At 40.8% G+C, this 12,972-nt stretch overlaps 1 protein-coding gene across 3 annotated transcripts in view; it reads left to right on the top strand.

Moving 5' to 3' along the window:
• Positions 1-12,972, top strand: part of arhgef10la (Rho guanine nucleotide exchange factor (GEF) 10-like a) — a 125,781-nt gene that overhangs the window by 43,766 nt on the left and 69,043 nt on the right. For all 3 annotated transcript variants that reach the window (XM_075461719.1, XM_075461720.1, XM_075461718.1), the window contains 2 exons: positions 3,965-4,080; positions 5,371-5,498. In XM_075461719.1, coding sequence (XP_075317834.1) covers positions 3,965-4,080; positions 5,371-5,498 — 244 coding nt within the window. The remainder of the gene's footprint in view (positions 1-3,964; positions 4,081-5,370; positions 5,499-12,972) is intronic.

Genomic DNA, 12,972 nt, shown 5'->3' with positions numbered 1-12,972 from the left:
AGCTGGAGATACGTATCTGTAGTTGAAACACTAGTTCTACCGCCGCCTCTCACAAAACTCTGGTGTATACAGAGCTTGACAAGATCCCTGATAAATGTGCCATGGGAAAGGGAGATATAAGGCCTTATCAGGATGTAATGCAACACACTCTAAAATTGCAGCTCCATGGCTTAAATATTAATGGCGCCTACTTCAGTGCACCTTGTGTCATGCTTAACAAGCCACCACAGTTTTGAGAGCGGGCTGATATTTTCAATGGGATTTTTTTATTTTCCTGTTCGTTAAGTAGTCAACACTCTCATGCTCACAACTTTGTGGCGAGGATTTGGCAGCGTTTGAGGTTTGCACCCAGTGCAACTCTCTGCCTTCCTACACCTGTGTATAACTCTTCAAATGACATGGCTGACAGAGGTGCTGAATACTGATTCTGACACCCTCTCTTTCTTGCTCTTTTGGCACATTGTGTTCACCTTAATCATGTCTATTCGTAAACACCGATGCTCATCTATGAGGCTAGTCCCCAAACTTTCTTTCAGACTGGCAGTACTGTCTATTTATATACTGTACTCCTGTGATGTCATCCAGTGGCATATATTGGCAAAATATCTCCCTCCCGCAGCATAGCTTAAAGTGGAGCCATTTTTCATCATATGCAAGACCTTGTACTCATCTTTATTGAGGAAAGCTTGCCTTTGGGGGACTCCGTCTTTTTTACTCAGCCTTGTGCTGTTCCTACAGATGCACAGCAGGCCAAACAACGTTAATGCATCTTCCTGAAAGCCAGTTGTTTCCTATCAAGCTGTCCATTTTTCCTCCTTGATTGCCTTGAAGCATTTCTGACCTGCTGTCAGAAATGCTTTTTTTTTTTTTTTTTCATCTGAAGAGTAGCAGTTGGCTTTGGCTGGGGATCAGACATGGGTTTTGATGCAAGTGTGGAAGCTGCATTGTCTTTAAAGCCACTAGCTAGCACCACTGGCACAGCAGCAGAGTGCAAGGATGGACCCCTCTGGGCTTAGGCCCTCCACACCAGTGAATTATGTGCCTGGCGGACAGTGCGGATATTCATGTCTGAGTGTATAAACCATATCCTGCCTCACCAATGGGATTATGCTGGATTACAACTCAGCACATTCACCTCTTGGGTTGTAGCCAACAGCAGGCCCATGAGGACTTGACAAACCTGCACAGTTTCTAAGCCATCCCGTTGGAGATGACAGGAAAACATTGTTCTCTCAGCTTGCAGCACACCCCTTTATATTCAGATGTCTCACCTATTGATTTCCTTGCACAGATGACAGATGTCACCGACCACTATTGTCAAAAATCCCATTAAATCCCTACAAAGCTACAACGGAGCCCTTTAGATGAATAGTAAAACCCCACTTTTCGCTTTTTCTTACGGCCCCACTGTCACTCCATTTATGGACGTGATTAGCCAAACAGCTGCGTGTCCCCTTGGAAGAGCATCCCTCACTAAGCTCGCTGAACTGCTCAGCTCATCTACTACTTTATTATGTAGTAGTGGTGACAGTGCAGGACAGCTCTGGAGCTAAATCTACCTGCAGAATTTAATTAGGCAATTCTCGTAGAGCTTGCTGCTGGGGAGATGTGGGCCAGAGGAGCTAGGACAGAGGATGGCAGACAGGAGGAGACACAGTTATTGATTCTTGGCACTAAGAGAGAAAGACTGTGAAGGCAACGGACCTCAAATCGATGCTGAATTTTGTGTCTAATGAGACACCTGCATTTCTTTTTGCCAGCAAAGGTTATGATAGTTCCAAAAAACAGTTTCTCCATCAAATTTTTTACTCATGAATTCACTTCTTGTAGCTCAACAAATAATGAAGATCGATCCATCTGCACATAGAGCTTCTTTGTGCCCACTGGGATATCAACCAAAACAGTTTTCTATATTTTCTTTCCTCCAGTAGATCTTTGAGATAATGTCATTGTTTTCTCTCAGTCTGTGGAACACTCTGACCTTGAGCTTTCTTATACAGTGTACATCCACATTAGGGTAGTTAGTTTATATATCTTGTCTGTTTGATATATGCAGTGCTGATATCTTGTGTTTTAAAAGATTATTTGGTTGACATAAAATAAAACAGTATTTGTTTTTTAAGGCCATTTCTCAAGAGGAGAATTTAAATCAGTCAATGGCTCCAGCTCCTAAAAATAAAAACAAAAGTATTTTTATTACAATATATTAAATATTTGCATACTGTAGAATTTTTTTTTAGTAAAACAATTCCCCTATTTTGACAGTTTTCGTTCAGGTAGGTTCCAGAGCATTTTCCTAAGATAGATAATTAAAAATTTGCAATTAAAGTAGTTTTGTTCTGGGAACTCCCTGAGAACAGCCCAAGTGAAAACAGAGCAGCACTAGTGACAGTCTTGATATTGATTAAGTCAGCCACTGCTTGAAAAGGAGGAGCTGGGGTGGAGATGTGTTGCAGTGCTGCTTGCAGATAAAGCTGCCCATGTAGGCAGGCTGGAGCTGTGTAAATAGAGCACTCTGAACAGCTCATGTGGGCTGGTGTTGAGATAAGTTGATGAAGTGATGTATGGGCTTAACACGACTACTCAATTTAGGGTCTAAATTTTTGTAGTGACATTTTATTTTCATATAGATATATTCTAGTTGTCCAGCTGTCATCGACTTAAACCATGAGTTTGTACTATGTGACGACCGTATATGTTAAGTAAACTGTGGAATTATCTTGATAGTGCACACTGAGTTTGTTGTCTTTGCTCATTTATTATGGGTGAGCTCTGTACCATGAGGCTGTTTTTACGCATGAAGCATTGATAAGCTTTACTTAATCTAATTTTATTTCAATATTTTTTGGTTTCTGATGCAATGCAATCAATTCCTGGTCAGAATCATCATCAAATTAATTTAATTTGGCTGCTTCAAATGCACAGTTCAAGCCATAAACAATACGTTTGGACAAGTTGTTCTTTATGTTGTTTAATGTCATTAAAAGAGGACTACATTAGGTGTTCAGCTGATAACATCAGGCAGTCCACTGAAAATCAGTTAACTAAAACATCATGCCGAAGTGCTGAGGAAATTATTAACGGGACACAATATCAACATTTTAGAGGTGAATCCCTTTCAGAATCTGTGTGTGTATGAAGAGGAAGCCTTCCAACCTGAAAGAGCTTAAGATTGGTGCCAAAAGGAACAATCCAAAATGCCCGTGGTGACATCCAAATAGCTTATTAGCAATGCTATTTAATCGCTGTAATGGCAAATACAGACTGCACCACTGATGACTGAAAAATGGGATGCATTTTCAGTGAAAGTTTGACAAAATATCCCATTATTCCAAATGCATCATTAGCTTCCCCAGTACAGATTTTGTGGTTGGAATATAAGCAATTCCCTCATTATTGACTGTTGCTGAATATGTGATGGTCTGTGACCTGAAAATGACTCAACTGGAGGAGTCATGTCGAGTGTAATGTTCAAAGCAAAGTTCAAATACAGGCAGACCATCAGCTGGTCAACCAGAGCAGCCAGGCAGCAGTAATATCAGTCCAAAATGAGTCCAAATCATAATATGTAAAAAAAAAAAAAAAAAAAAGACTTTAATAAGATAAGATACAAAGCAGAGAAGTGGACCCGGGTCAGTCCAAATTCTCCCAGTCTCCCAGTGCTGTTTTGTCAAACTTTTATTCTCCCTCTGACACACACACAAAGTGCACTTTTACAGCAGTCGCTACAATATTAAGGCAGAGGCATACCGACAAGTGATAAATAAGAAACAAATATGACCGCAGTGGGTAAAATGACAACAAAGAGGAGAACAGCAAGAACGACGTTTATCAAAATAAAACAGGAAATGAGAGAACAGACTCTATGCAGGCTGTCATAGGATAACAACATTTGTATATTTACATGTGAATGAATACATTTAACGGCTGAATATAAGTCTTAAACTTGCTGTCCTCCTCATAGGTAAAGCTCTCCTGGGCCCTCCACGGCTGTACCAGGAGCTGCAGGAACTTCAATATGACCTTTCAGTGGTAGAAGAGGTTACTCTGCTTGTAGGCACACTGCAGGGGATATACCAGGTATGTATGACCCTACGTTTCTTCAGTGTATCACAAGAACACTTTGTATCACAGAACATGTACTGAGAAAAATCTCATTAAAGGAAACGCAGGCTTTTTGTGTCCAGCTAACTCCAGCTAAATCCCAATCTGCATTGTTCACATGCATCACATCACTTCACAGACTAGATCCTTTAGGGTTCTGCTTGAACAATGGAGTTGGCCGTTGGAAAACACACAGTTGGCTGGCTTTGAAACATTCATTTTTCTCTATCAAGAGTGCTTTCAGTATCACAAATTATTTATAATCAAGTTATCTGAAAATATTGAATGAAAATATATGAAATATGGAATGCAATCTGCCCTTTAAGCCCTGAGAACACGTGGATGAATTTCAGGGAAGAAAAATTCTGAATTGAATTAAAAAGAAAATAAGTTTTGGTTTGGACTGTACAAAGATAACCATTTGGGAGCATATTTTTTTGCTCTGCCTCATAAAGAAACTAAATAAGTGTTCAAGATGTTTCAAATGTGATCAAAATGCTCCTTTATGTGCTTGTTAAATCATTCATTTGTAAAAGCACAAAGTCTTCCATCAAAATTCTTGGCAAAAGTACCACAATGGTGGGAATGAGGTGTTCCCTCTGATATACCAGATTGTAGTTTAAGATTTGTTGTGTTGCTGAATAGATTGTCAGCACCCCTCCTGCTGTGTTTAAATCAGGTCACTTCCCAGTAGTCTGCCAGGATCACATTTACACCACTATATATTATGTGCAGCAGCACATCCAGGGAGGTATACTCCACCAATCACAAGGAGCCTCTCAGGCTAATTGTGACACCATTGCCCCCTGCACTTAATGAGCACAATGTCCTCAGGTGGAGTGATATTGGCCCGGCACTTAATGGCTGATATTCACTTTCCACGCAGTTATAATATTGTCTACTGAAAAAAATAGACTCAATACTTCTACACAGCTCATTCACTGCAGAAAATTGATTTGATTCTGTTTGACTTGAGGGTCTGAGTTTTGCTGTAAAATGGATGCCGGTGCGGAAATAAATTCAGTGTTACATTTGAGTGAATAAAAAGGCTTGTGCAGTTCATTATTTGAAGAATATTGGCTCAAATAATTTTAAGTTTTTGTAAATGGAGGCATGTTAGTTTCTGAGTGAGAAAGATCAAGTAGATCTATAGTAAGTACCTGTCCTCTGTCTGCATATAATGTGTTTTGCTCTTTGCTAGATGACCCAGTGCATAGCACAGCTGAAAAACAAGCAGTTTTATCTGTGTGTCTTTTTTCATCAAAGAACCTGAACACCACCGTGGCACAGGACTGGTGTCTGGCTCTGCAGAGGCTTATCCGCATCAAAGAAGAACAGATCCAGTGTGCGAACAAATGTCGCTTACGCCTGCAGGTGCCTGGAAGGCCAGACAAGTGAGTGGTATTTCACATACAGATGTGGCTCTAATTGAAATGTACAACATTTTGCTGCTGTTTGGGGACAGGAACATAATGACAACAAGAGCAGCAGAAATACAAAAACACCAAAGGGCCAAAGAGATTTCCAGTGGAGGTAACAGGCTAAAAGTTTCAAAAGATGAGGTGCGGATTGTACCGCAGTTAGTTTCAGAAATGCTTTTAATGATGACGTTACCAGACCAACAATGACAGAACCTGGTTGTAATTGAAACCGCAAAATGATTACACCCAGTGACAAGCATTTTTATTGTACACACAGCTCAGACAGCTAAGGAGTATAACAAGCAGAGATCATAATGCTGTGCATTATGTTTCACTTCTGAGCATTTCAGTACTACATTCTACTTGAAGCAGTCATTATAAAACTTGTAAGACACATCTTACAAGCAAACGCAGCCATCCTCGTTGATTTTCCTATCAACTGGAATCCAGACCATTTAATTTCACCTCCAAAAATATAGAAATATGGTGTTTTTTTCTTTTTTTATAATGGTGCTACTACAGTGTCATGTTGGTGCGCTGCATTACTATTGGTTGGTCAGTAGGCATAGTTTAGCCTTCCCATTGTTAAATAGTCATTTCAAATTTCTGTTGCTATCACAGTTTTGTCCCAGTGTTGCATAGGATTATGAACCAAAGATATTGTCACGATTCTCTGAAATGGTAATTTATCGTCTGGGTCAAAAGAGCAGGTGTAAACTCAACTGATTCTAAACTGAATGCGTTCTCTTGGATTTTTGGAGCATTTATTTTTTAAACGGTAGTTTGAAATAATAACCTGTTGCGTGGTTATCTCTTAAACTATTGAAAAAAACGAGAGCGGCACAAAATATAACAGGACAGAGAGTAACTGATGAAACAAATGGAACACTGTGTGTAGATTCTCATCCAAGTCACGGTAATCCTAAATTCTTAAACAGCCAAAAGGCTCTTCTCTTGTAAGGGATGTACTATGCTGAACTGAAGGGGCCTCTAAGAAACAATGTGAAGAATCAAAAACAATTCGAGCTGCCCTCTATGACAGCGATATTCACTATTTTTTTCACAAGAGCCACATTGGCAGAGCAAAATCAAGGGAAGAGCCACTTTTACGACAACATACTAAAGTCCCCTTTTGCAAACATGCATTTCTACATATAAAACATCTCACAAAAAAAAGAAACAACACAGCCAATACATTTTCAATTCAGACCATATTTACCTTAATACTGGGATGAGCGGAAGCTGGCATGCATGTCCTTGACTTTCTTCATGTTGTATTTGTAGTTTGTTGTTGTAATCATAGTGAGACATTCAGGATGAGCATGGTTTTTGTGCTGGTTTTTGCCCTTTTTTAATTAAAAACCGATCCATTCTGCCTGCATCTCGCCCTGGCTAAAGGAGCTAGCTTGCACTGCGGTCAAGTGTGAGGTGGTTTAAGCGGGCTGCGTTGCCAGGTTTAACAGTGCCCCCTTTAGGAAACACCATTAAGCCTTAATTAATACTTAATAAAAATACTTAATACTGTGCAGTATTCGCCATATGTTATTTGAAAAAAATCCTTTGTTATTGTTACCGTATTGTTATAAGCTACTATGCGAGTGTGAGCCACCAATCAAAGCTTGAGGAGCCGCATGTGGCTCGCATCTCTGCTCTATGAGATAGCATAGTATTACAGGAAACCGTGACATGCCCTTTCTGTAGATCTCGGGGCCAGCAGAACACTCTGACCTTTTGGAAATTAGATATGAAAACAGCTATCTTGAGTGTATAATTGTCTGACCCAAATAATTGAATCCATTCAATGTGCGGTTTGAATAAAGAATTGATTTTGTAAAACTGCACTTTTTGGATGATTTAATTGAGATAGTTTTTTGCTACACCCTTTCCCCAACACTTTACCTTCATTCAAAACTTGTATTGCCTGATATATTCATCCTGAATATCAGTATTATTTTATTTTTATATTCTTGCTCTGTGCCAAATTATTCAGTTCTATATGTGATCTCCTGGCTTTGGGGCACCTCATTCTAAATTAAATACACCTTTACCAATAACTTTTGATAGAAAGGTTAAAGAACTCAGTTTAGAGGATAGATTGATGACACAAATAAGCATTTGTACTGTGGCTCATCTCAGTTTAACACATACAACCATGTGCAGACCATAATGTCAAGGTGAATCCTCGTGGGTAGAATGATTACTGAATGACTGAACATCTACTTAGAGAACAACAAAGAGGGATAGAAAACAGTGTATGTGCCGCTCAGAGCACTGCACAGGAGCTGGGGATAGCAAATAATGGCAGATTATAATGGATCCAATTTTGTGGCTTCTGTTTGGGGAAAGGATAAGAAAGAGACACGGGAGGAAGAAAAGAGAAAGATTGCGATAGAGAAGCCGGAGCCCTGCTGAGACAAAATAAGCAGGAGTAGGAGAGGAAGATCGCGAGTGGGAGTGATGAGCGACCTCTCCCATAAAAGACTTGGCTTGGTGCCGACAGGGCAGTGGCAGTCAGAAAAGTGGGCCTAATGCTTCAGAGCCAAAGAGAATCTAAGTGTGCCAACCCAAGCTAAAGTGACAGCTTGAGCAGTGAGACTCTGCAGATCAGTTCTCCCACATCTCCCAGCGTCCTCGTTGGCTGTCACACTAGGCCTGCAGGGCCAATCTGCTTACTCAGATGTTCGGTGGAGCCAGATGTCATGCTTGCAAGTGAGTCCACAAATTCCCTTTCAAGGGGTACCCTATTTGCTGAACTCCAGTGATAATGTCATCAGAAACTACACTGACAAGGAGATGTCCCACCCGTACATATGTCCCAGTTGTAGATATGCATTTAAGATTTAAAAAATGTGGAAAAGAACCCGTGCTTAAATCACTGGAAATGGTCAGTTTTAGTGTACAAGATACCGATGTCAGCTGAAAGAGAGAATTCTGTCGACAAAACATGCTATCCTGGTTGTGTGATAGCAGTCTAATTGAGGCTGGGCCTCAGTGTTGCTTGGCTGAACCGGTAGTGAGCCTCGGGGCATAGGGTGACAGGTGGCGCAGTTGGTGCTCAAACCATTCTGACACTACCCGAGGTGCAGTAGTGGCAGCTTGCAGGGGGAAGCAGTGTGCAAACCGTGTCTGTCTCTGTTACCCTCACCAACGCAAGCGCAGCCAAACAGTCGTAAACAGACTCACACAATGGTTTTGTTTTTCCGTCCTTCTTCATTTTGTTGCTAATCTATTCAAAAATCTACAATGAAGTCAGTACAGCTCGAATCTGTATTTACATGTTACATGTAGTCACACGTGCTCCCTGCTGACAAATGCAAACTTACACAAAACAACATAGATCTTTGGAAAAGAGGCAGGCACATTAAGGGACAGAAAAAACATTGATCCACGGACTCACATGCAGCGCTGAGCCTTTGCTCTGCTCGTGAGTGTGCGAGACCGCAGCAGGGACCCCCTGTACTGAGTTGGTCCCCTCCGATCTGGCCGCAAGCAACTCTCTGCAGTCAGGCAGCACATCACAGCCTCCGCACTGCAAACAGACTAGTACGTGGGGAGAATCCTGACTTCTTCCTCAAAGGCACCAGCCTACGTGTGACAGCAGTTCATTAACATCCTCTTTAAGCACACATGCAGGAGCAACCACGGGCCCAGATAAAGGGGCCATAAAGGAGTTTAAACTTCTTACCTCAACCAAATGTATTCGTTGCCTCAGCAACTTTCACCAACCATAGCGTTTACATGAAGGGAGCAGTATACTAATCTTTATTTTTTCCTTTTTTTGAGCCTGAAAGCCAAGGGGGAGAACTTTAATTTACTATCAGATGACTGATTCAGCCACCATTCATTCTAACTGACAGTCCTGTCTAAATAGACAAGCCTCAAAGAGACTATTTACAGTCCTTATGTCCATACTCCAGTGTCTGGAGAGCAGACAATTTTCTTTCTTTCTTTCTTTTTTTTTTATATGTCTTAGGAGATGCTGTAGACAGAAAGCAATTACAGAAGAAGTTAATATTTCACTTTCCGTCTGGGCAAATAGTTTTTGCCTGTCCAGGTTTTTAGATGTGCTTCTCTCAGAAATCAATTTCCATTCCTATATAATGGGGGTGATTAGATATTTGTTGAGTTTTTCAGGGGCCACTCAAATGTCTTTTTCAAATTGGTATGTTTGTTAGTTGGAGCTGTAAAGGTCATGCTCATATGATATAGTTTATTTAGACATTGTGTCGATGCAGAAAATAGTTGGGAATATTATCTATTGTGTGAAAATGCAGTGAAATGACTGAATAAGCCACAAGCTCAGGCAGCACACTAACTAAATAACTGGATGGCTTTTTGAATAACATTTAGAGGTGGAAGAAGAGGTGGAAGCTAGAATTGGTTTTCTCTTATTCAGTCACCAGGATCTGAAACAATGACACAAATATCTTATATATTAAGACCTAGAGCTCCATTTTAAAGTACTCTAAAGTATTAGCTCTATTTGAAAACAGCTTCCTAAAACCTGAGGCTTTGTTTCTGGAAAACCTAAAACACTGTCCATTGAAAACTTCATTTCCCAGCCTCTGAGTAGATTTGAAATAAAATTGAAATGTGAAATGAAATCCTAATGTACCTCTGTCTTTTATTATAGATTGTTGTCTTTAGATGAGACAAATATTGACGCTGATGAGTAAATATGCACAACTGTGCACTATGCACATTCCTGTCAGCAGGAATTCTGTTTACACTCTACATTTCAGACCCTGGACAGCATGTGGACATTCTTATTCTTGTCCTTATAAAATATGTCACATTCAAGTGAAATAAGATATCTTTTGACTCTAAGAATGGCGCTCCATCTCTGCGTTCACCCCACTTCCATTCTGCTGTTTTCAGCCTCTTTTTGTTCAGGGACAGCTTGATGTTTCTCTTTTGCTTTTCACATTCCCATGTCTTGGCACATTATCACCTGGAGGCAAGCAAGGATAACCATAGTTCTCCACTGTGGTTATATATTGGCTTTTCTCAGCACTAGTTGAAATTGTTGTGTTACTGCTTAAGAAGTCAAAACAAATTTGGGAAACGTGTTCCTGAGCTCGTTTTCTGAGATACTATTTGTTATCTAATCTGCTTATGTTGCCACAGATTAATTCAGTGTATCTTCTTCATTACTGATTCATGTGTGGTGTAAATCGTGTCAATGCTTTTGTGCTTTGTGAGGTTTTATTTTACTCTGAACCCATTAAGAAACAAGACAAGAAACTGAAAACTAACAAAAGTCATATTTTACTTTTAGGGCGGTCATAACAGTTATAACACAGTTTTTTTTGGATAAAAATACTACATGTACAATATATCTTTAAAGGTCCTATGGCATGAAAATAAATGGAGGCTTTTATATATTTTTATAGGCTTTAGTGGTCCCCTAATACTGTATCTGAGTTTTTTTCCCCAAAATTCTGCCTTGGTGCAGAATTACAGCCAGTCCCAAAAATGAGCTTTCCTTAGGATCCTCAGAATGAGCTGTTTAGTGGGGGTGTGGCCTTACTTACGCCCGTGGTTAGTGTTGCCAATTTAGCGACTTTGTCTCTAGATTTAGCGACTTTTGGCCATCTCTGGCGACAAAAACAATAATCTAGCGACTTAGCGACTTTCGGGCTCAATCTGGCTGAATCTAGCGACAATTTAACTTGTTTTGTGAGTGACAAATCAGTTGCCCCGCGACACCATACAAGCCGAGACAGAAGCACTGCAGGACATGAGCTAGTACAGTTTGCGCTTCGCATTGCTTCACAACAATCACTAACCCCGGAAGTCACTAGGGTGCACCGTGCAACTCTTGCGTGCGTCATGGCGTCACGCATCACGTCTATGGGGATGGTGATTGGTGAAGCGAGGTGTGTTAGCTAGTAGCTACCACCAGAGCATTTCTATCTACGGCTCTGGTAGCTACATCAGAGAACGTCTCACGGCATTCACTGGTAGGTGTGTTAGCTAGTAGCTACATTAGAGAACGTCTCTGATGTAGCTACTAGCCAACACACCTACCAGTGAATGACAGGTGTAGCTACAAGCTAAACACATCTAGCAGTGAATTACGGGAGATGTAGCTAGTAGCTATTAGTTAGCAGTCTGTCGCTGCCTACCCTGTGCTGTGGCTTCGGAGTGTGGAGACTGGAGAGGAATGAATGGCATCTTGCTGGTGGTGACTGACCACTTTGCATGCAGCACCGCAGTGAATCTCTTGCAGTCTTCTGCCCAGTCCAAGGGGGGTATTTTCGACCATAAGTGGCCATATACACACATTTTATTATTAGTTACTCCAACGATTTTGTTACAGCAAGCAAATAGTAATTCTTTGAGCATTTAGCTCATGAAAAGGAGCAGGGAAGTCAAGCACATTAAGCCAAATCGTTTCTCAGCTGTAGTGACACCATGTCGTGAAATGGAGCAAGTCAACCTTTTAAGTAAATCAAATCTCATTTCCTTCCACAAACACTGATCATCCGACTAAGTCACAATACACTCTGGAACATCCAAGACATTTCATAAATGTACCATAGCCAGTTTTCAGCATTTACACACACTGTATAACTCATACAGAGTTAGATAGACAGAGCAGACTGTACTTCTTGAGGAAGCTAAGGTCCTTCAAGGTTTGCAACAAGATGTTGCAGATCTTCTACAAGTCTGTTGTTGAGAGTGTCATTTCCTCTTGCGTCATCTGTTGGGGCAGCAGCATCAGAACCAGGGACCTAAAAAGACTCAACAACCTGATAAGGAAGGCTGGTTCTGTTCTGGGGACGACTGTGGAACCTCTGGAGACAATAATGCAAAGAAGGATTTTGCATAAAATCAAGAGAATTATGGACAACCCTGAACATCCTCTCCATGAGACTGTTATCAGAAAACAGAGTCTCTTCAGTCAAAGGCTTCTTCAGTTTGGATGCAAAACAGACCGCTACAGGAAATCATTCCTGCTCACAGCCATCAGCATCTATAATAACTCCTTGATTTAATTGAGCTACATCAACATTTAATTTCCCTCTGGGATAAATAAAGTATTTTTGAATTTGAATTTGAATTGAATACTGAATGGGCATAGTGACGCGGATGGGCGTGGTTACGTCACTTATGACGTCATGACGCAATCTAGCGACTTCTAGCGACTTTTCAGAGAGCCAATAGCGACTTCTTGTGATTTTTTTTTTGGCAACACTGCCCGTGGTACCATGCGCAGATGTTTTGTGAATCGCTATGGCACGTAGATGGCACGGCAGCCCTATGCCGTAAAACTATCAAAACCTGTTGATATGAGCTTACTTTGACAATATGAACTAGTTTGAACTAGTTACTGAACAACTCTCCTAACACAGTCAAACATCAAGCAAGTGCTACACAAGACACAGCAAAAAAGCCGTGCGTGAAGGGGAAAGCAGGAGTGAGGATTTTGACATTCTCAGCT

The sequence above is a fragment of the Odontesthes bonariensis genome, chromosome 3 (assembly GCF_027942865.1).
Source record: "Odontesthes bonariensis isolate fOdoBon6 chromosome 3, fOdoBon6.hap1, whole genome shotgun sequence".
Taxonomy (NCBI): Eukaryota; Metazoa; Chordata; class Actinopteri; order Atheriniformes; family Atherinopsidae; genus Odontesthes; species Odontesthes bonariensis.
This window is presented reverse-complemented; position numbering and strand designations above follow the sequence as displayed.